Consider the following 21,791-nt stretch of genomic DNA (forward strand, 5'->3'; position numbering starts at 1 on the left):
GATACGGTTAAAGAACTTTTATGGTTTACAAACATATGTAATGAGTTAAACATAATATCAAAAATTGAAAAACCTGTTTTGTATTGTGACAATCAATCTGCAATTTATTATTGTAAAAATAATGTTGAAAATTTAGAGACGAAGCATATTGATATAAGATTTCATTTCGCGAGAAATTTGCTTAATGAGGGAAAATTCGAAATTAAGTATATTAAAAGTAAAAGTAATTTGGCTGATTTTTTGACTAAGGCTTTAACTAAGACTGAATGAAATAAAATTAAAGGAATTTATTTTGAAATGTTCGATGGGGCCGCATGTTAGACCATGAATTTCAATGAACAAGGTTCGAGTAAGAGTCAGAGATCACGAGTTCGAAAAACCTCTGAAGGAGGGAGTTCGAACATTTAAAAATAGTTTAAAGACAGAATTTGCATAGTATTAATTTTGAGTGTGTAAGTACCCTCATTATGCAACTGTTATTATGTATATATATATAACAAATCAAGATTGGATTTGGAGTTTTGTTTCTTTTGATATTCATGATTGTATGTATTGAATACGTTACCTCATGTTATGGAGAGGATTGTTTTCCTTTATGATGTTTAAGTTAAGTTATGATTTTTCTTGCTTAATAAAATTTATGATTAGTTAAAAGATGACTTTTTCATTATGCTTGCTGGGCATTTTCCACAACGCACTACACTCTGCCAGCATAAAATATATTTCTTACTTTACAGATCATCAATTTGAATTTTAATTACGTTTAATATTCTAAAACGTACATTAACTTTTTAAATTATTAACAATAAAACAACTTATAACTCAATTCAGTGAAAATCCACATTTAGATAATAAGTCATTTTAAGAATAACTAATCAAGGTCATTCTTAAATATTTCTCATATTTCACCATTTTTTAAAAAAATTAAAATTAATAATAAAAAAAGCTATTGTCTTCAAAAATCAATTCATGCTGGAAATTACATCTATAAATTAAAAAAAAAATCATTAGAATTATTGTTTACCTTAATTAGAGTACCTCAATTACAATTTTAAATAAATGAACATTAATTAAAATGAGCATAATCATTACAAATATATTTTTTATTGAAAATCAAGCATATTTTTTATTGTTTAATTCAAAAATCATCTTATTAATGTGTCTTCATAATGCCATGGTAATAATCATCATTTTACTGATACCTCTTAAGTTGAGTTTTTTCTGGACTTACTAAAAAGTTCCTTACAACTTTATGAATAAAACAGAACAGAACATTTCAATAATTGAACAGTTAAAACAATTTTAAAAACAAGATATAGATCTAAAAATTTCAGAAAAAAATAGAAGTTTGCCAGTAATTGTAGAAACGTCTGGAACTGTGAATCACAAAAACATCATTATGATATGATTATGACAGTTATCTAGTGGTTTGATGAATAATATGTTGCTTGATGAATAATGACTGAAAATTTTTACTATTACATGTATAATATTCTTAACAGGTAATTAAAAACATGAAGAACTTTGAAAACCAAAAAGTAACTTAAACACCTTTTACTTCAAAAGTTTTGACGTTGCTAACTTATTTTTTCAAACTATAAAAAAAAGAAGAAAAAAAAAAAGAACAATACATTCAATTTTTACAATAACACTCAATCTAAATTTAACAAAATATTTTTTCCACCATAACTCACGTTGTTTATGTTCACGAATTTTCTTTGCTTGCTGTAAATCCAGCTTTTTTTGCACAATGGTGTCTTTAACTTCAGAAATATTTTTTCCTGAAAAAAAAAAAATTATTTATAACATAAAGTAAACTGCATTTAAAACAAGATTTTATTACGAACACTATAAGTCACATTTTAAAGTATTTTAAGATTTGATATAGTTAAAAGTTGAGAATTAAATGATATTCTCATAAAATATCGAAAAAAGAAAAAAAAATTCAAAATAGCATTTTTTATTTACCTTCATTAATGTGCATTTTTAAGGAAATTGATCGTTTTTTTTAAATAAGGCATACATTTTATTGAACTTAAACATAACACAAACTAATTAATTAATTAGCTCCTTACTGCAATCCTTTATTTTCAAAGATCCGTAAAAATAAAATGAGGACGTAAAGGCCTTTCTAAAAAATTTTTTAAAGCGGGATCTGTTGAAATTGAATTTTAGTATGATTACATTCAAATGAAAGAGATTTAAAATAACCGATATTTATTTAAAATCCTTTAAATATTTAAAGAGCATATTCTCTATCTCCTTGAAACAATACCTCTAATAAAAACCGATTCCCACAAGGATTATTAGCAGGTGCAAGTTAAATGCTGAACAATTAATATATTTATTTCCCTCTCTTCTCTCCAGAGGACAATTTTAAAATCTTTTCTTTCCATTTTAGTCAATGTTACTTTTTAGACTTAAAATAATAACTTGTTCAACGTTAAGAGAAAATTGTTCTTTTGAAAGCTAAATTTATGTTTTGAGAATGATTTTCAATTCAGTAAGTTAATGATTTTTTCTACCATGCATACTTATGCTTAAATAATTAAAATGAATATATACAATGAAACATTGAGAACAGGGTGCATAGACAAATTTTTCAACAAAAAATAAGCACCTTTTAATCACTTTTGAAGCACTCAAGAATATTTTTAAGCACTTTTAAGACATTATAATAAGGCAGGGTTGGCAAGTTTTCGACAATTGACAATTTTATCCGGATTTAACAGTCATGTCAAAAAAAAACTTTTGGCATTGTTTTTGACAATAGTCAAAAACCATGAAATTTTGAATCATAAAACGAATGGATTCATACACTAAGGACCGATGGTAAGCCAAAATAGATTAGGGTTGAAATAATTGTGAAAACGTTGAATAGAACAATATGAACAGTGTCTTTTTGTATAATGCGTGGCTAAAATCAACTAAGTAAGGGAAAATTAAGTATTTTTTAAAAACACCCAACGAAAAAAGCACCTTCAAGGGCTTTAAAAAAAACCTAAATAAGCACCTTTAAAAAATGCTATGCATCCCGGTGAATTATCTTGCAGCAGAGCTCTTTAAGTGCTGTCAAAATTGAACAACATTCTGGGTGTTTAGGTTTTTATTCTCTACCATTCAATAATTTTTTTCTTTTTCACGTGAAGAGAGGCAGTTGGGAAGAATTTGTGATAACTAGCAGAAATGAGAACACATGGTAGTTTAGTGAGAAAATATACATTCGAGTTTAGATATTAGTATATCATTTTTTCCACCACAATTACATTATATTTGGGCACTGAAAATTAAATATGCCAATAATACAAATACAGAGATGCCAACTTGCTCTGGACAGAGGATAAGTATTTTTGAGTGGTAGTCTTTTCATGTATGATTCTTGGTTTAGTAAATTCTATTTATGATTATACTCACCACTACTTCTAAATAATTTGAAGGGTTATGTGACATGCAATTTTGTTGCTTTTAAATAGTGTTGAGCGTTTTAAAAAGTTGGCAAAATTAACCAAAAATCTGCAAATTTCAGTTTGTAGATTTTATCTTGATCTCTGGATTTTATCCTATTTGGAGCAGATGGCATCTTTGCTAATCAATGATTTTTATTCATAGTGTATTTAGTTCTTGAAAACCACAGTCACACTGCACTTAATCAGGTTTATTTCAGTCTAGCAAAAAAAGAAACTCAACTAATTTATTTGCATAGGTAAAAAGTCTCGCTCTGCTATTCACAAAGCTCATTTGATACAGATGTCTGACCAGTCTTAATCAAAAGCCTTGATTGCTCAAATATAATTTCTAACTAGCTTTACTTAATTTAAATATTTTTAAGAAAAATATCATAAGTATTTACTACTCAAAGGTAAAGTATTTATTACATTGTCAATTTTGAGAATAATTAAACAACATACCAATTTCATCTTCTAATTGTTTATAATTTTCAATTTCTGCTTCATTTGCAACTTGTGCTCGATGAGATTTAACCATGAGAAGTTCACAGGTGGATAAAGAAGCTAACAGATTTTCATACCCAGAAACACTGTAGTAAAAACAAATATAATACATGAGTAAAACTTTGGATTACTACCAGTAAACATTTTAAATTACAATCTATTCAGTGTAACTTACTAAGTGTACTTAATTTAATTATTTATAAATAAATAAATTTTTGAAAATAACATGCTTTTAATTTTTTTCAGCTGAGGAAGTTTGGGATGAAGATTTAAATCAAACAACCAGCAAATTACCAGCTACAATTGTAAATAGTTAAGTTCAACTTACTTCAGCACTATACGCAGCTTCAGAAATAACTGTTGCTGAAATAAGATTAACAATTTAAAAAAAAATAGCTTCCCTTTTTAGTGGTTTGCAATTGTGCAAGTATTGGTATATTAATAGTATTGGAATAAGAGATCCCAGTCTGCATAGAAAGCATTTAAATTTAGTAACAAAAACAAAGGCTTTTCATATTCTTTTTGCTTTGTTCAATAATAGATCAAATTATGAATAAAATATATAAAAAGTTAGCTTCGAAATATAAACACAATATATTCCTGATTGTTGAGAAAATTAAAAAAAAAAAAAAGGGGTATGTATGGACACCAGCACAGGGGCTCTATATGAAAAGGTCAATTTTCTTACCTTCTAAGATAATAATTTTTCTATGGTCAAATTTTTTGCATTTAAAAATGTATTAAAAAAAAAGTCATTTATATGCATTAAATTTGGAAATGAATATTGAGTCGTAGCTTTAGCTACCACTAGATAAAATTTAAATACAAAGAGCATAAAAACTGACAGTTATGATGTAAATTCTCAATAAAACCTACAACAAAGCATCTATATAAAAAATAAATTATATCTTAAATTGTTTACGGCAAAAGAAGAAATGTACTGAAAAAGTTAGATCCTAAAAACTATTTATAGTTATCTCTAGGAACATTTTTAGAAAGGTAACCCATGCCACCTGCTTTTCTTACATGCTTTTCTCATATCTACCCTATTTGTTAAAATATTAGCTCCTAATTTAGAAAACAAAACATTCTATTGTTATTTGTATGAATAACCATTTAAACTTTCTATAAATATATGCAAGGTTGAAAAAAGGTTTTTTTTTTCTTTAAAAAAAAAAAATGTTTCTTCTTTTATTTTAAATAAAATGTTAAGCATAATACTTTATCCTCTAAATTAAAAATACGTAATTAAGCTATTATAAAGTATAATTGTAAAAACTTATTAAGAATTAATTAATATTATCAATCATCTAAAAAATATCTATTTTCCTTCTATAAAAAAAAGGTATACACAACAAAAAGGAATAACATGAAATTTTAATATACATTTACATTAATGTTACTTAACATGCAAATAAGAATTTAATTTTAAAATGATAGATTAGTTATGTAAGTAAAAGAATGAGTTCTCCTTTGCCACTGCATATGAAAATATTATAATTTGGTATTATTTAATGTCAGTATTTAACAGTATTCAATTTACATTATTTGCAAAAATTTATTACTAAAAATGAAAAATGCAAGGTAATAATTTTTTCGATTAAAAAATATTTCAAAATAATGGACAGAGCTCATTCTAGGCAGGGTAAACAGGGCGCAGCACCCTGCTGCCCTTTTAGTCAAAAGAATCCACCCTGTTGCCCCTGAAGTAAATTAGTGTCCTGATGTAATAAGACTCCATACACTTTTTGCCCTTTCTTTCCGCAACCCTTCTTTATTTTTTCCCCAAACTCTACAGTGGATTTCTTAAACTTTTGTTATTTTNTTAGGCAATCAGCCAACTCATTCTCATGTTCTGCTGAAATATAAGAGAGTTCCCTCATGGATTACTTTTGCTGGATTTTTTAACTTCATTAAGTGAAAGTGTAAGGTAAAGTAAGGTATGTCAACTCAACAGCTCTGGCAGCAGCTCTCACATTGAAATTTTCATTTTCAATCATTAAAAGAAATTAACTAATTTAGCTTCTATAAGCTTAGTATCCTTTTTAGGCTAATAATTTCTCATCATATTTATACTAAGCTAATTTATAAACTTAAAAATTATTCTAACAATGTACACACATAAAATTAAGATAGAAGCAAGGTATGACAAACCAGAAATGGTGCAAATCAGAATACAGTCTTGTATACCGTTAAAAACAAATTTTGTGATGATAGTTAAAATATATTTGTAATGTTTGGCAACTGTTTGGCGATCGTTCAGGCGCACTTGGCGCATTGTGTCACCCCTTCGGGGGCATGCTAGGAATCGAGGGAGATGTATGTTTTTCTTGGTCGGGAGAGGTTCTCCCTTGGTTGTTTAAGAGCTGGATGCTCGAATATAAAAATAATGACTAGTTTCTTTTAATTTTTAATAAAGTTAAGTTTATTGTTATGGAAATCTGGTGTGATTATTTGTATGAAATATAGTCATTACAATATTTTATAGTTGTTCCACTTAAAAAATATGAACTGTTATTTAAGAAAAGACAATTAGCTATTTTATATACTATTTATAAGAAGAAATGACAGTGATCAGGAATTACCCCAGTGATCAATAATTACCCCATCTGCAGGGGGCAACATTTGATACAGTTTTCTATAATCAATTATAATGTTTACAGTAGATGTGAAACAATTAAACAAAAGCTTACACTATTTCTATATAAAAGAAATATAAAGTAACTCAAAATATTTATCATTAAGAGAAGGAGGGGGATCTTTGCAGAAATGTGCACATTTTGAAACCCATCTTAGAAATTGAAAATACAGAAAGCAGTTTAAAAGATACTTATTTTGTTAGATAAAACAAAAAGCTATTATTAAGTAAATGTAGTTATACTTTAGTAAAGTGTACAAGCATTCTTGTCCATGTCTCAAATTTAAACTTTTTTTTTTTTTTTAAAAATATAACTTAGGTGATCATTATTTACCCNGTGTAAAGCCCATGGAAAGAAATTATTGCCTTTTTAGAATAATAATGCCCTTTTTTTTAAACTTTTGCACCCTGCCCTTTTTTTTTGTTGCCTAGAATGAGCTCTGATAATGGAATGATGAAAATGACTAAAAATGTGAAATGGGCTACATACATGTCTTAGTACTAAAGGTTTAAAAATAGATAAAGAATAAACTGTTAAAATAAATGAAATTTCTTTTAACACAACAAAGCTTTAAACATAACAATGCTTATTAATAATGCAGCATTAAATGAAATAATAAACATTGATAATGTTTCAAATTAATTTTGAATGCTTTTCAATAATTTTTAATCATGCTCTTGCATTGTATTTTGAAATCATTTGAATAATTTATAAAGACATATACTGCATGCATACAATTTGATATCAGAAGAAACTAAAAAAATAACTGCTAAATAAAATATAAAAGAGCACATCTTTCCTCATTTATGTTTTTGACTATTATCTTAACATAACATACTATTTGTTTAACAAGAATAAAAAACAGAGAAACCTTTGACCTTTATAATTATATTTTGTTAAATAATTTTAAAAACTATCAGAACATAAAGTTGGTGATAGGTGTCAATTAAAATTTTTTTAGTGACATTATGACATAATTTTACATTCACTAACATTAATTATTTCATAAATATATTTTTGTAGACAAGTAATATACTTTTAAAACTTACATGTCATAGATGTTTACTTAAAGTAACTAAGATTTCATGGATATATTTACTGTTTTTTTTTAATTGGTTATATTTAAATTAAAGGTATTTATATAAATAATAGAAAAATAAGTTATTTAAAGAAATTTTTTCTCTCCAAATAAATACCTATAGATAAACTTGCTTTTCTTCTTTAAAATAAAAACATGTCTGGTTTTAATTGTAGCTTAAACCAACCAACCCTGAATAATTGCTCAAATAATTCAAAGAGGAACAAATAAGTGTTTTTAAAAACTNTATACTTATAAAACTTACATGTCATAGATGTTTACTTAAAGTAACTAAGATTTTATGGATATATTTACCGTTTTTTTTTAATTGGTTATATTTAAATTAAAGGTATTTATATAAATAATAGAAAAATAAGATATTTAAAGAAATTTTTTTTCTCCAAATAAATACCTATATATAAACTTGCTTTTCTTCTTTAAAATAAAAACATGTCTGGTTTTAATTGTAGTTTAAACCAGCCAACCCTGAATAATTGTTCAAATAACAAATAAGTGTTTATAAATAGTGTTTTTAAAAACTAGTTATCCATATTTTAGAGGAACAAATAAGTGTTTTTAAAAATTGAAGTTATCCATATTTTAGAGGCAAGCACTTTATCTTATTTTTTAATTTCTTGGGAGTTCTTTTCCATATATTTATAGACAATTAACAAAAACCAAAAATTGAAAAAGAAACGTATTTTGTGTCAATGACCATAATCAAGAGCCAAGACTGAAAAATATTAAATGTAAAGGAGTACACTGTTTGTGTCCACAAGGCGACTGAAGGAGTTTCACACTTCGATTTGAAGATGCCTACATTGATGGATGGTATGCATTGAACAGTTGACTTGCTATTTGTGACTGCAACATTGTCCTCCTCACACTGTTGCTAATCATTCTCAATCACACACCATTGGAGATGGTACACACTTGACTACTAATAGAACACAGTAGCTACCACGTACACACAACTGTGATTTTAATACAACGCAGTAAATCCAGTAAACTTAATATAGCTTTCATCACCAGAGCTCACAATCCGATGAAGTTAATACAGCTCTCCCAGTCTTTTGAAAAGAGGCAATGAATCAAGTTGTGATATCCATTCATGGAACTTTACCCTAGATAAAATTCTGGTGGAGGTGGTGTGGGGGGAAGGCAGTTTAACTACCATTACAATAATAGAACTCCAATTCACTTGTATATAAAACATGCTAACTAACTATAGGTACCTTTTGATAGATGAAGGTCGACATCCAAACACTCACAAAGCAATAAAAATAGAATTATTCGAAATTAAAAGAATTGAATATCTATAGTACTGATATTAAGGAGTAATGCTTACATTTGTTCTTCAGATAAACCTTTAGAATCACACCAATTGTAAAAACTTTTCAATAATAGTGTCAGTCTTCGTTCATCACCCATCCCTTCGCCATCCATTAAAAGTTTACGTCGGAACACCTCATCTGAAATAAAAACTAATTGAAAGAACAATAGTTTAAAAGAATAAATATAAATTTAAAACAGAACCTACCATCAGTGATTTGTATTTGTTCTTGAACAGGAGTAGCCATTATTTGATAATCTTTAATATGTTAAATACCATTTGCAAGCAACGAAATTTACATTTACAAACAACCGGTACTACAACAATAATATTTCGACTGCCTATTTTTGTATGATCAAAATTTTAATCAGGGTAATTTTTAAACCTAAATTGTTGTTGACGCTTGAAGCTTACATTGTTAGTTATTCATTTTTCTCCAAGTATTTTTCAGAATGGCAACATATTAGACATGTGTTAGTTTCTATTTGTAAACAAACATAACTCGAAATCAAATATCAAAAAATAAAAAAAGAATTTTTTTAAAAATTCACCGATTTTTTTCGTCTGTGAATTTTTACATTTTTATACTTTTAAACTGTGATAATTTTTACTAGTTTTTATTAGCATTTTTGATGATTTCAAGTCCTTAAAACTAGCCGGTAACAAATTAAATACTGGAATGTTTTTATGCTTTACTATCTATTTATAGTACTTGAAAATTGCGTTATGTACAGTTATTTAATAACGAAGTAATTTCGTTACTTCATATTTTCTATTTATTTACTGTTATCTAAGTTAATCATTTATATCTTTCTTTGAATTTAACAAATACATACAAAATTGCAAACTATAATTAAAATGGTGAAATTTCAATTATTGTTTTGACTAATAATAAAATAAGCATTGAAAGACCCTTTTCATTAACTTATTGTTAGTAAAATGTTGGAAGTGTTAAAAATAAAATATTCGAAAATTTTCTTTTATTTTATGTTATTTTTCGTTTTTGAACTACGAAAATTATATGTTTGGCATTGTGACTAAAGTTTTATCAAATTTTGGTATTCTTTTTTTTTTAATTACAGGAGTCATAAGTTTGTTTCTTCTTTTTTTACAATACAGCTTTGAAAATATGCTAGTTCTAACATATATAGCTTTGTCCATTCTATAATACACTTTCATTGAAATTTTCAGTGCTTTCATTTATGTCTTATTGTTTTATTCTTTTATAGTTATGGTTGAAGTTACTAATTCTAATTTTAAGGAGTTGTTACCACTAATTAAAAATGCAATTGATGAATCTAGTTTTATTGGTAAGTTCTTATTTGTGATCATATGATTTAAAAATGGTTTGTTTTATTTTTAATAATTTCTTATCTTTATTATTAATTATAAATAACTTAGTCTTAGGAACAGTCTATAAATTATATTAAGCTTAGAGAGAGGGTGCAAGGAAAAGTTACAAGAAATTGTAAAAAGAGAGAAGGATGGGTTGACAAGTAGACTTAGATAAAATGAAAACCTTTCTGTTGGCACAATATCTCAATTAAAAAACTTTCTGCACGCATTGTTTAACTCTTTGTTGCCACCTCATTTTGGCAAAATTAGTTTGAAAATCTAGGATTCTTTTAAATTTTTTATAAAACTCTATGTTGATTCATACCTCAGAGATGTGTATATGGGTTTGGTGACAAAAAGTATGACATTAAATATTTTGGTAGAAAAATATTTTTAAAATCATCAAATTTAATCAATAATATTTATAAGATGTCATCAGAACATGTGTCATAAAAACATATTGTTAAAATTTAAAAATGAAATTTTAAGTATGATCTATGATGTGCATTTTGTTTTTTAATTGCTAGCATTTGTTTATAGATTATAACACGACCAGTGGTCAGAGAAACTACATTATATTTGTAGTTAACTATAACTACTTTATAACAAATGTTTTAACTACTTTTTTTTCTTTAAATGTGGTGACGGCTAACAATTTTCAAGATGTAGTCCCTTCGCTTTTTAAGGTGTCTAACTTTGTTAGAGAACTTAATTTACACCCATGTCCAAAATGATTTTGAATAAAAAATTGGTCAATCCGTAAGGAAATAAGAAATATTTATTGATGTTTACATCATAACCAGTTAGTTATTCAAACCATTTTTTACAAATTGTTTTTTTTAACCCTCAACTTTTTATGCTAGAAAATATTTAATTTAAGAAGCGTTAGAAAATTACCAAATATTTTTCAATTTTGTTAATCAATTTTGTTAAGTGTTTAATGCTTTTCTATTTCCTTCTAAGAAATAAAGTACACCAAAAATTACACGAAAATATGTTCCTTTCCTTTTAAATAAGATCAATGATTCATGAGTGTACTCTTGCATTTAAAAAGTGACGAAACTAATAACTTAGCTATTATTCCTAACAGCTTGTTTTAATATTACTAATGCTTAATTCTTATTAACACTCGGTCATAAGGGCCATTCTCATTGCATCCATTGATGAACTGCGAAGACTTGTACCTATCAGATTTGAAAAATTAGTTGCAAACTTTGTTTCTTTACTAAACAAATGTAGAAGTAGAAATCTGTAAAAGTAGTTGCTAGGAATTGCTACAAACTGCTGTTTATTTATAACGCACTACATTGTACTATTTTTTTTCAAAATTAGCACGCTACACTACAAACTACTAAGGAAACTTTGCTACTTCAGACCATTGAACATGACATGTGACAAGCAAAGATAGGGGTTATGGTTTAGTGTGACATTTTGTGATAAAAAAGATGAGAGATCAAAGTATTGGAAAAAAGTTTAATATCATATATGGATGGTTCCTTATTGCATTATTTGAAACTAATTTTGTTTTATCTTGTAATGTGTAAATCTGATTTTTAAATTTTTTTTATAAAGCTGTTTAATTATTGGCCACAAAATAAACTGCAATAATTGCTTATTTTTATCGATAAAATCCTTGGAAAGAATTTTATCAATAATGGAAGCAAAGTAATGTACTAAATATTTTTGATTTTGTATGAGGAAATGGAAATAATTGAGGTTATAATCAGTGTTTTCACTACAGCGCGAGAATCTCGGTTATTTTTTTCTTTTCTCGCATTAAAAAATCATCAACGCGAGAAGATCACACACTCTATGAATCAATTTCAAAATGCTCGAATTTTGGAAAAAAATTCGTCTTCTGCCATTTTGAATAAAATCTGTTTCACTTTTCTTCCTTGATCCTTCATTATTTTCAACATGGATCCCTGTTATCTAGCTTCCCTATTTACCAGTATTGTTCAGAACCGGTGCGAACAGCANGTGCCAACAGCAGAACCCAATGCCCCCCCCCCCCGAATGACAGAACACCTTTCAGAAAACATTTTTCTGCAACCACGTTTTCACGGAAGGTAATATTTCTTCATGTAGGACGTTTAAATTCTTTTCAATGCTGCAAATTTACTTAGAGATTCCGAATTGTTCAGCATCTGTTGCAAGGTCATTTAGCACTCAAAACCGAATTAGGACAAAATAGCTTATACAAATGACTGATAAACATTTGAGCAACCTAATGAGAATAGCTGATAAAAAAGTAGATATAGAACGTTTTCCATATGATGATGCAGCAAAAATATTCAATTCTTTAAAAATTAGATGTTAAAAATGTATTATAATTAAAGAAATATTTTTTTCCAAGTCTATTCGCGTTATTTTAATTTTTAGAAATCTCACTTAACTTTTTGAGATCTCACCCTGTTTTTGAGAAAGGGTGAGAAATTCTCTCTCATTTTTTTTCTGTAATGAAAACACTGATAATATAGGATAGCAAGTTTACACATGAAGCACAGAAAGAACACAAAGCTATAGATATGTTTACATTTATGAATATTGAACAAGAGATAGCCAAATTTGTAAATTAAAATTTTCTTATTTAGTTTCCAAATTCATAAAATTTCACATGAATAATGATAGTTACATAAATTTTCGTTGAAAATTTGATTAAATGTTGTTGAATTTTACGCAATATTTAATGAAAATTATACATATTGTCTATTAATTGATTATTATTTTATTATTAAATTGAAATAATAAAAATAGTAGTAAGGAAATGTTACTTTATCATTGCATTTATGTTTATTTTTCAAAATAAGCGTAATAAATCAAAAAATTTTGGAATGGAACTGCAAATAGCTCTTACAAGTGCCTTGTTCTCATTTCTGACAGATCACGAGTCATAGCAATCATGTTAGCAGTGATCTCTTGGTGACTATTTTAAAAAGTGGGCGTAATTTTCCTTACTTTTCAAGTTTTACTATTTAATTCTCTACCAATTTATTATAACTTTATGAAACCCGATATACTTGCAAAACTTGTATTGTACCATTACACATAGGTGGTTGTTATACTTTTTATCATACGAAAAAGAAATATTAAGAGTTGAATAATGAATAAAAATTTTTAAAGTTTATTTATATTGCTTTACTTCCATATCTGTTCCACAGAAAAGTTGCTGATCAGCAATGAGTTAAGGAGTATTATAACTAATAAGCTTTTTTTAGTTACACTTCCTCAACCAATCACAATAGATAAATTCATTGCTGATTATGTATGTAAACTAGATTATTTAAGAATAAATAATGAAGTAAAATTACAACTTTCGCGTAAAATATTTTAATAGTATATATAAATAATGCTAATAGCAATAAGAAAAAATAATAATAAAATATGAATAATATTAGGTAGACTTTAGAGAATATATTTAAACATTGTTTTACTTTTGTTGGAATATAAGAAAAATTACTAAAGTTTAGATAATATTAAGAAACTAATTTTAAAAGATTAATAACTTTGGTATAGGAATGTTTTATGATTTAATGGGGATACATCATTAAATTTGGTTTGGAGTACTAAAGCATGTAATTGGAGATGTATTTTTTTGTTTGTTGGTACCGTATGAAAGGAAGAAATTGAAATTAAACATGTTATTCTTTTTTAGCTATTGATGCAGAATTCACTGGTCTATATTTAGGTGCTACAAATGAAGCAAGGTATACAATTTGTGGTTTTTTCATTTTATAAACAGTTTTAAATTAGAAACAATAGTTTGTTAAATATATTTGATTTAGATATAAGATAAGATAGATTTTATTATATTTATCTATTTTTACCTACTAACTTTCTTTATTATTATTTTTTTAAAGCTTGTTTGATAGCATGGAAAATCGATACCAGAAGCTGAAAGCAAGAGCTTCATCTTTTTTACCATGCCAGATTGGTATGTATGCTGGAGTATAAAATTTCATGGCTTTTATGGAGTTTTACATTTCTAGTTCTTAAATTTAATATTAATTTTGCTTACACAAACAGAAATATTATTCCTAAGAAATTTAAACAAAACAACTTATGTGCTTGTTAATATAATTTTAAATCTTGAAACAATATATACTTTAAAAAGACTATTATTCCAGTCTAAAAAAAAGACTATTATTCTGGCCTATTTTACTTTTGGTTTATTTATTTTAAATTGACTGTATGTATAGCAGTATGGATTGGTAATTAAATGAAGTAGAACTATCTATCAACTAGCAGATAAATGCTTAAATACTGTATCAAAATGATAATTTCTTGATTTTCTGCAGAGTATAAATGTTCATTTTTTTTTTAAATAATCCTATCAGTTTTTAGAGGTGTCCTAATCAAACATTCAAGCTGATTATTTTTATAGTATTGAACTACTATAATGGCTTATAAAGTATTCTCTTATTATATTTAAAAAATATCAAAACAGTCCTCAAAGTTGCGTAAATTAAATTAATAGTATTAGCATATCTTTTAGCTTTTATTTTTGTCTGTATGCAGATTTCCTTGGTAAGCAAAGTTCCTCCTCCTAATAATGGCATAGAAATTGGTTCTTGTGTATATAACAAGAATTGTAGAATTAAAACGTTAAATTATTATTGATTACCAGTTAAATTGTTTTTTTGTTGTTACCCGGTTAATTTAAGCTTAATTACAAAAAAAAAATATCCTAATAAAATTTTGATACAGGATTTTCCACAAGTAAATTTTTATCTATCTCTATTATTCTTGAAAAGAAATTAAGAGAGAAAACTGTGTGGAGATCTGAAGGTCCCAAGTAAATATTTTAAGTGGGAGGAAACAAAAACAATTCTTAATGCTGATAAATCATTAATTGATATCAGGAAAAGCAATTAAAAAGGAAAATTTTAATTGTCTAGTGAGACAGAAATGTATTTGCCTTTGGGTCAGAGTTGCTTTTAAGTTTCCTCCTTAAATAAAACTGATTTTACATGATTCTTCTGTTACTCTTATTGACTTTATTAGTGATTTGTTTCAAACCAACCACTATTAAGGTTATTAAGACTCTTTGCTTAAATACTAATTTGAAACTCCACTGTGCCCATATTTTTTGCTTCATTTTTCTTCAAGAATTTTAAATTAAAGTATTAAAATCAATATTTGCATAGTTGTACTTTCCTGGGAAAAATGGTAACTAGCAATTTCAAGCTCTGTAGAAAATTAAGGGGAACAGTTTAAAATCTTATTCTTATCTTGAATCATGGTTTTTAGCTCGTACATTTTTGCTTGATCAATATTCATGTCTAGGTTTTGATACAAATTGCATGCTGTTAAAGTACCAAATTTAACAAAAACTTTATAAATAAAAATTATAAGTTGCTCCATTTCATCTTCTCCAAAAAATAAAATAAAAATAAAAGCAGGTATATTTTGATAGAAATATTTTCATTATTTGTGAATGTGGATTATAGCACTTTCGTTTCATTTAGTTTTGCTTCTATTAATGTAAATAATATAGATGATCATCTCATGAATTCTTAATTTTCTTTCCATTGTTTCATTAGGTCTATCGACGTTTAAAAAAGATGGGGAGGAAAACATGTAAGACTTTACTTAAATATAAATATTCTATAATTTTGTGTGTTTGTTATGAATGAGAATTTGTAATTTAATTATTTTCCCTATATTGTTTTTATCATTAAAGTAAGTGGAAATAAAGTAATATCTTAACATAAAGAAACAAGTAAAAACCTGTAAATTACACTTATTTCAAACCTTAACATGAAATTTATTTTAAAATTAGTGAATTAAATAATACAAAAAATAAGTTCATTATTTATTAGATTATGAAAGTGTGCCATTTTGAATTTATAAATTTAGAAATTCTCTATAGTGCATCCATTTAAATAGTTTTAGTTTTTATTGTTCTATTATACTTTTTTTTGATATTGTATAATAGAATAATTACCATAAAAACAATTGAGATATTACGGTATGTGAAAGAAGGACTGATTGTTTATAATTATAATATCAATGTGCATTCTTATTTCTTTTGTAACTATTAGTAACCAAATATTGAATTTGTTTCTGTAATTTTGAACAATAATTTGATTGAGGGAGGAATGAATATGTTAGAAGAATATAAAACAGAAATTAAGATAACTTTTTTTGTAAATAGATCTTTTTTATAGGCATATTTGCACCATTATATTAATAAAATGTTTTAAAAACTTGATTGACCTTTATATTCCATTTTTAATCTCAATTCTCTTTTAGTTTAATTACTTTGTTTTTGCATATTATTCTAAGATCTGTTTTTTAAAAATTGAATTGTTAATTTCCGTTTTATACTTTTGTATTTAGATACTTGGTGGAAACTTATGTATTTTACATAAGACCTTACATGTGTGGTAGCATTGATCGAAGATTTATGTGTCAGGTTTGTATATTATTTATATGAAATTATATTCAATATATCATAATATCTTTGTATACTCTATACATTTTGCATGATGCAAAATGTATTCAGTATACAAATGAATTTTGCATGCTAATTTAAAAGATCACAAGTAAAAAAGTATGCATTAAAAAAAACTTTGATGTCTTATGTTCTTTGAAAAAATTTTAAAATAAAGAAAAAAGTTTTTTGAAATTAATTTTATAAATAATATATTTTGTGTTCTCTTTTATTTTTATTCAATTTATACTGCTCCTTGAAGCTGAAAAATGAAAGATGCGTTAAATTTTGTTTTTATTTGAGATTTATGATCATTTATAAATAACACTGATAATACTTTATTATGTGCTCTATTATAAAATAATCTAGTATTTCTGATAAAAAAATAGGTAAATAAGTAATTATTTATGTCAGAAAATGTGTTTCAAATTAACTAATAAACCATAATTTAAATGTTGTTTCACAGCACATATTAGTTCATTAATTTTGCTATTAGCAGATTGCATTAGATTATTTAAAAGTTATTCTTTAAAACAATTTAATTTGTTAAAAAGTAACTTTTCTGGATTTTTTCTTCGTAAAAAGTGCCTTTTTAAGTATGCATGTTAAGTAATGAGGGCAATTATTAAACATTAAGCTGTGGTAAAGTGCAAAATTTGTAGTCATCACTTATCTCATTACGACTCAATGAAATAAAAAATACAAGCAAAAAAACACTGAATGATGAACACTAAAAAATTCTTATTAGCTGCCATATTTAAATTGGATGAAAAGGAAACAGTCACCTTCATTGCTTTGGTTTGGTTCAAGCAATCTAATCCTACTAAATATAGTTTGTTTGCTTATTTCACTTCTTTTAGATGAATAATGTATCACTACGGTAATAAGTTTAGGGAAAACCGTCAATATCAATTAACAATCAGTCAATTTGATACAGAAATTTTTAAACTTTTGTGTTAACCCCTTCCTTCTTGCTCTCCTGAAAATGACGGGGGGAAATTTCGCCTGCTATTTCTTGCTCCCGTGATATTGACGGGCTGGAGTGTTCAGTAGTAACGCGCCAATAAGAATAAAACTAATTCATTTCTTTTTGCCCGGAAAACATTTTATTTCTCATTTTACGCACCTGATGACAGTACCAGGATATTTTTAAGGTAATTGTGGATAGTTAGTTTATTTTAAACTAGTTGCAGCACTAATCAAATACGTAATACAAATACAAAAGCCAAAAAAATAGGCACTTTTATGACCTTTTCTTGATAAATTAACCGATCGTTAAGGGATTAACAAATATTGATTTTGTTCAGGTATGAGTACCGAGCAAATATCTAGGGTCTGATATTATAGCTAAAATAGTTGTGTTAGGTAAATATTAAATTATTTCAATTTATATCTAGATTGTCGATCATAGTAACAACGTTTTTTTATCTATAATATTTCCAGATTTTTTAATTATAGTGTTTATTTTTTTTTCTATAGGCATCATGCTTAGATTTCCTTTGCCAATATGACTTTGATTTTAATAAGGTAATTAGTTGAATTTTTTTCCTATCTTGTTGCAAATTTGAAACATGTTTCAGTCATTGTAGAACTGTCTTTATTCTCAAACTCAAATTATTATCATTCAAATTAATTTTAAGAGTGATGACAAATATTTCTAATGATCCCTGTTATAATTTATCACTATCTAAGAATATTGTTTGACTAGCCCTGTTATTGTTGTTATCATAATTCCTAATTTTTATTAAAGTTAATTTTTATTTTACATTTATTAAGAAATCTTCTGACTTAAGAAATATGTAAAGATATAAAGATTAGAAATATATAAAGATTAGAAATATATAAAGATATGTTTAGAAATATGTACTGTAACTTTGAGAATTTACATAAAAAATTACAAATTTGAAATATAAATTTTCATGTAAAAAAAGTTTTCTGCCTAAACTGGTATCAATTATTATAATCAGTTTCAAAGCACACTTACTCTGCTTTCAATGCCAAACTTACAGTTGTTGAAATACATTAATAGAGGATTTAAAAAGATTTTACTATTGTATTTTGTTACTCCATGATAGATTTTCTGTAAATTATTGTACTAACATCTTTCTATATATTTTTTAACTAAACTTTTAAAAAGTAGTAATAATATGCAAATAGTAGTAGTGTATATAGTAGTACAGTAGCTTCAATGACATTTTTAAATAGTAATATTTTTTATGAAACTAAATTAACATGGTCAGTTGTGTAAGATTTTATATCATATAACTAGTTTTTGTTGAACTGATTTAAAAAATAACTGAGATAAGCTTGAAGTCTTACTAGAAGGAAAAGAATTCAAAATTTTACACAAAGAAGACAATTGTATCAAAGTATTTTTTAGAATCCTGGGCATTAAATTAAGCAGTAACTATATTTCTGCTGCATCGTTTCAAATATATTTCAGTTGCTATTTTGTTGTTTAATTCAAATTGAAACTCTGGCCAATATAATTTAAAAAAATTTTCTTGGAAGTACATTCAATTGTATTGTGAAGTTTAAAATTCAATTTTGTAGTTTTTATTTTATTAATTATTTAAGCATCATCTTGCTAAAATGCTAGACAATTCAGTGAGGGGTCCGTAAGCAACAAGTTTAAGTGGGTGATCAACATGGTCACCAAAGACGGCTGGTATACATTACCGTATATTTAATTAAGTAATAAATTAATAAAATAGAAAATGTAAATTGAATAAATCAATAAAAAAACTATTAATGATTATAAATAATGTTGTTGAAGTACAACAACTCTTAGTAAATGGACATTTCCCCATTACTTTATGTAAATATGTTGTATGTGCTGTATTTATAAATGTTTTTTTTATTGATATCCATGGTGGCATAGGGAAATATAAATTTTGAATTAGCATTATTTGCGCAAAGAAAAACAGAAAAAACATTATGTGAATAAAAAATGTTTTACTTGTATTCGTTTGTGTAAATTAGGTTAGTTCACATCTTTCCATTACTTTGAGCCACCTAGCTCTTGTAGACACAATATAAAATGAGTATTTCTCAATAAATCTAATCTAGAACAATTCATAAAATAATTAGTTTTTATGATTCCATAAGTGCACGGAGGAGCCAACTATTACGATTTATCTGTAATTATTATGATTTCCCACTCAAGTTTATTGTCTTGAGATTGAAGAATAAATATATGATTAATATTTTATACGTTTATGAAATAAAGTAGCATATATATAGTAGCATGTAAATTAAAATTGCACAGTCTTGAATTTTATTAATGCTAATTGTATATTTCTGTGTTATTTTACTTTTGATTATTGATAGTTAGTTTTGAATATTAACATCTCTGAGCATAGTTAGCAAATTTTCAATATCTGTATCTTGATTTTTCTTTTAAATTTAATTTAGACATTTATGTTTCAATAAACCTTTCTACGATTGTATATAATTGTAGTTTATTAAAGAAGGAATTCCATATCTCAATGAAGTGGAAGAGATTGAAATCCGGAAACAAATCGAAGAAAATACAATCAGTTACGGTCATATGAAGTAAGTATTTGATTAATTTCTTGTCTAAATTTTTTTAAACTTTATTACTTGCATTTAGACTGTGTGGCTATTTTCACCAGAAACTAAAGAAAACTTGCGTCATGGAAATTTTCTATTCATTCTGGAAATTCTTTAAGTATTAGCTCATAAAAATCACACATAACTTTATTGCAAGCATGTTTCAATCTATTCTGAATCTTTTCTATGTAATTAATCATATCTTATACAAATTTATCTAGTGATATTATCAATTATTATCTTTAATGATATTTTAATAAACATTTTTAATTAATTTTTCGGACAAGCATTTTTTAAAAATTTAAATTAAATATTTAAAAAAATTAAGATCATATCTATTTTAGAAAATTATTTCATTTCGAGAAATTTTTATAAAACTCATAATGAGTTTATGTATAGACTTTTTTGTTTAATATCATGAATTTTTCAGTATGAAGATCTCAAGACCAGTAATTATTTCCCCTTTTTTCTGTTTATTTTTAAAAAAATCAGATTTGTTTTACCGCATCATTTGATCTGCTTATTTACTATACATATTTCCATTTTCATTTGGCAAAGTATGATCCACTCTGATCTTGTACCATTTAATTCAGCATTCAATTCAGAAGTAAGTAAAACCACAATTGGAAAAAATAACATTTAAATTTTGATGTGTATTAAATTTCAAAAATATTTCTTTCGTCCCGAAGACCTTTACTTTTCTCTACAAAATCTGAATTTTACTAAGCAAAATCGATATAATTATAATAATATTACAAAAATTTGTATTAAAAAAATTTAAATAAAGTAACTTTTTTAGCTATATAGTATATTTTTTAAAAATATGATTTGTTGTAACTTACATGTATACATATATTTTTAGATTAATGGCATCAAAATCAAAAATAGAACTAGATATGCTGATAAATAGTTTTCTTAAATTAAAACCAAGCAATAATATCAGTCAAGAAACTGAAAAGGCAAACAGATTAGTTCTTGATAGGGAGACAAGTAAGTAATGCCTATATATTTTATTAAATTTAGAAACTTTTTAAAAGTTTTCATTCACTTTTCCTATTTTAAATTATATTCAAATGTTTTATTTCAGTACCATTTGAATGTCAGGACTAATCTGTAAACATTAAGTATATGATAAAATATATTCAGTACTATTTCAGTATTCATTACATGCAATTTTAAATACCCTGAATTTTTAAATCCAATTTATAAAAGGAAATACAATAGCATTTCCTTATATTGTGCCTGGTTAAATTCCAGATTCGGCTCTACAGCTTTCAGGTACATAGACACATTGAATGTCTCCTGAATAAACAAATGGTAACCCTCATACGATTTCTATTTTACAAAATTCTGGAAATAAATGCAAGATGTTTTTAAAAAATGAATGATGTAGAAAAGCAATTGTGGTTACAACAATACAGTAATTGTATGATAATTAAAAATTTTC

At 26.0% G+C, this 21,791-nt stretch overlaps 2 protein-coding genes across 2 annotated transcripts in view; one reads left to right on the forward strand and one right to left on the reverse strand.

Moving 5' to 3' along the window:
• LOC107437415 (THO complex 7) overlaps positions 1 to 9,364 on the reverse strand; it is a 15,458-nt gene extending 6,094 nt beyond the window's left edge. Inside the window, exons 1-4 of the mRNA XM_016049416.3 lie at positions 9,208 to 9,364; positions 9,016 to 9,139; positions 3,909 to 4,036; positions 1,695 to 1,781 (exon numbers count right to left, since the gene is read on the reverse strand). Of these exons, the coding sequence (XP_015904902.1) occupies positions 1,695 to 1,781; positions 3,909 to 4,036; positions 9,016 to 9,139; positions 9,208 to 9,247 (379 nt within the window). The 5' untranslated portion in view covers positions 9,248 to 9,364. The remainder of the gene's footprint in view (positions 1 to 1,694; positions 1,782 to 3,908; positions 4,037 to 9,015; positions 9,140 to 9,207) is intronic.
• Positions 9,365 to 9,463: 99 nt separating this feature from the next.
• Positions 9,464 to 21,791, forward strand: part of LOC107437414 (pre-piRNA 3'-exonuclease trimmer) — a 55,770-nt gene continuing 43,442 nt past the window's right edge. The window contains exons 1-9 of the mRNA XM_043043152.2: positions 9,464 to 9,659; positions 10,230 to 10,310; positions 13,991 to 14,042; positions 14,196 to 14,269; positions 15,879 to 15,915; positions 16,678 to 16,753; positions 18,251 to 18,298; positions 20,232 to 20,326; positions 21,207 to 21,334. Of these exons, the coding sequence (XP_042899086.1) occupies positions 10,232 to 10,310; positions 13,991 to 14,042; positions 14,196 to 14,269; positions 15,879 to 15,915; positions 16,678 to 16,753; positions 18,251 to 18,298; positions 20,232 to 20,326; positions 21,207 to 21,334 (589 nt within the window). The 5' untranslated portion in view covers positions 9,464 to 9,659; positions 10,230 to 10,231. The remainder of the gene's footprint in view (positions 9,660 to 10,229; positions 10,311 to 13,990; positions 14,043 to 14,195; positions 14,270 to 15,878; positions 15,916 to 16,677; positions 16,754 to 18,250; positions 18,299 to 20,231; positions 20,327 to 21,206; positions 21,335 to 21,791) is intronic.

Source organism: Parasteatoda tepidariorum, chromosome 2 (assembly GCF_043381705.1).
Source record: "Parasteatoda tepidariorum isolate YZ-2023 chromosome 2, CAS_Ptep_4.0, whole genome shotgun sequence".
Lineage (NCBI taxonomy): Eukaryota > Metazoa > Arthropoda > Arachnida > Araneae > Theridiidae > Parasteatoda > Parasteatoda tepidariorum.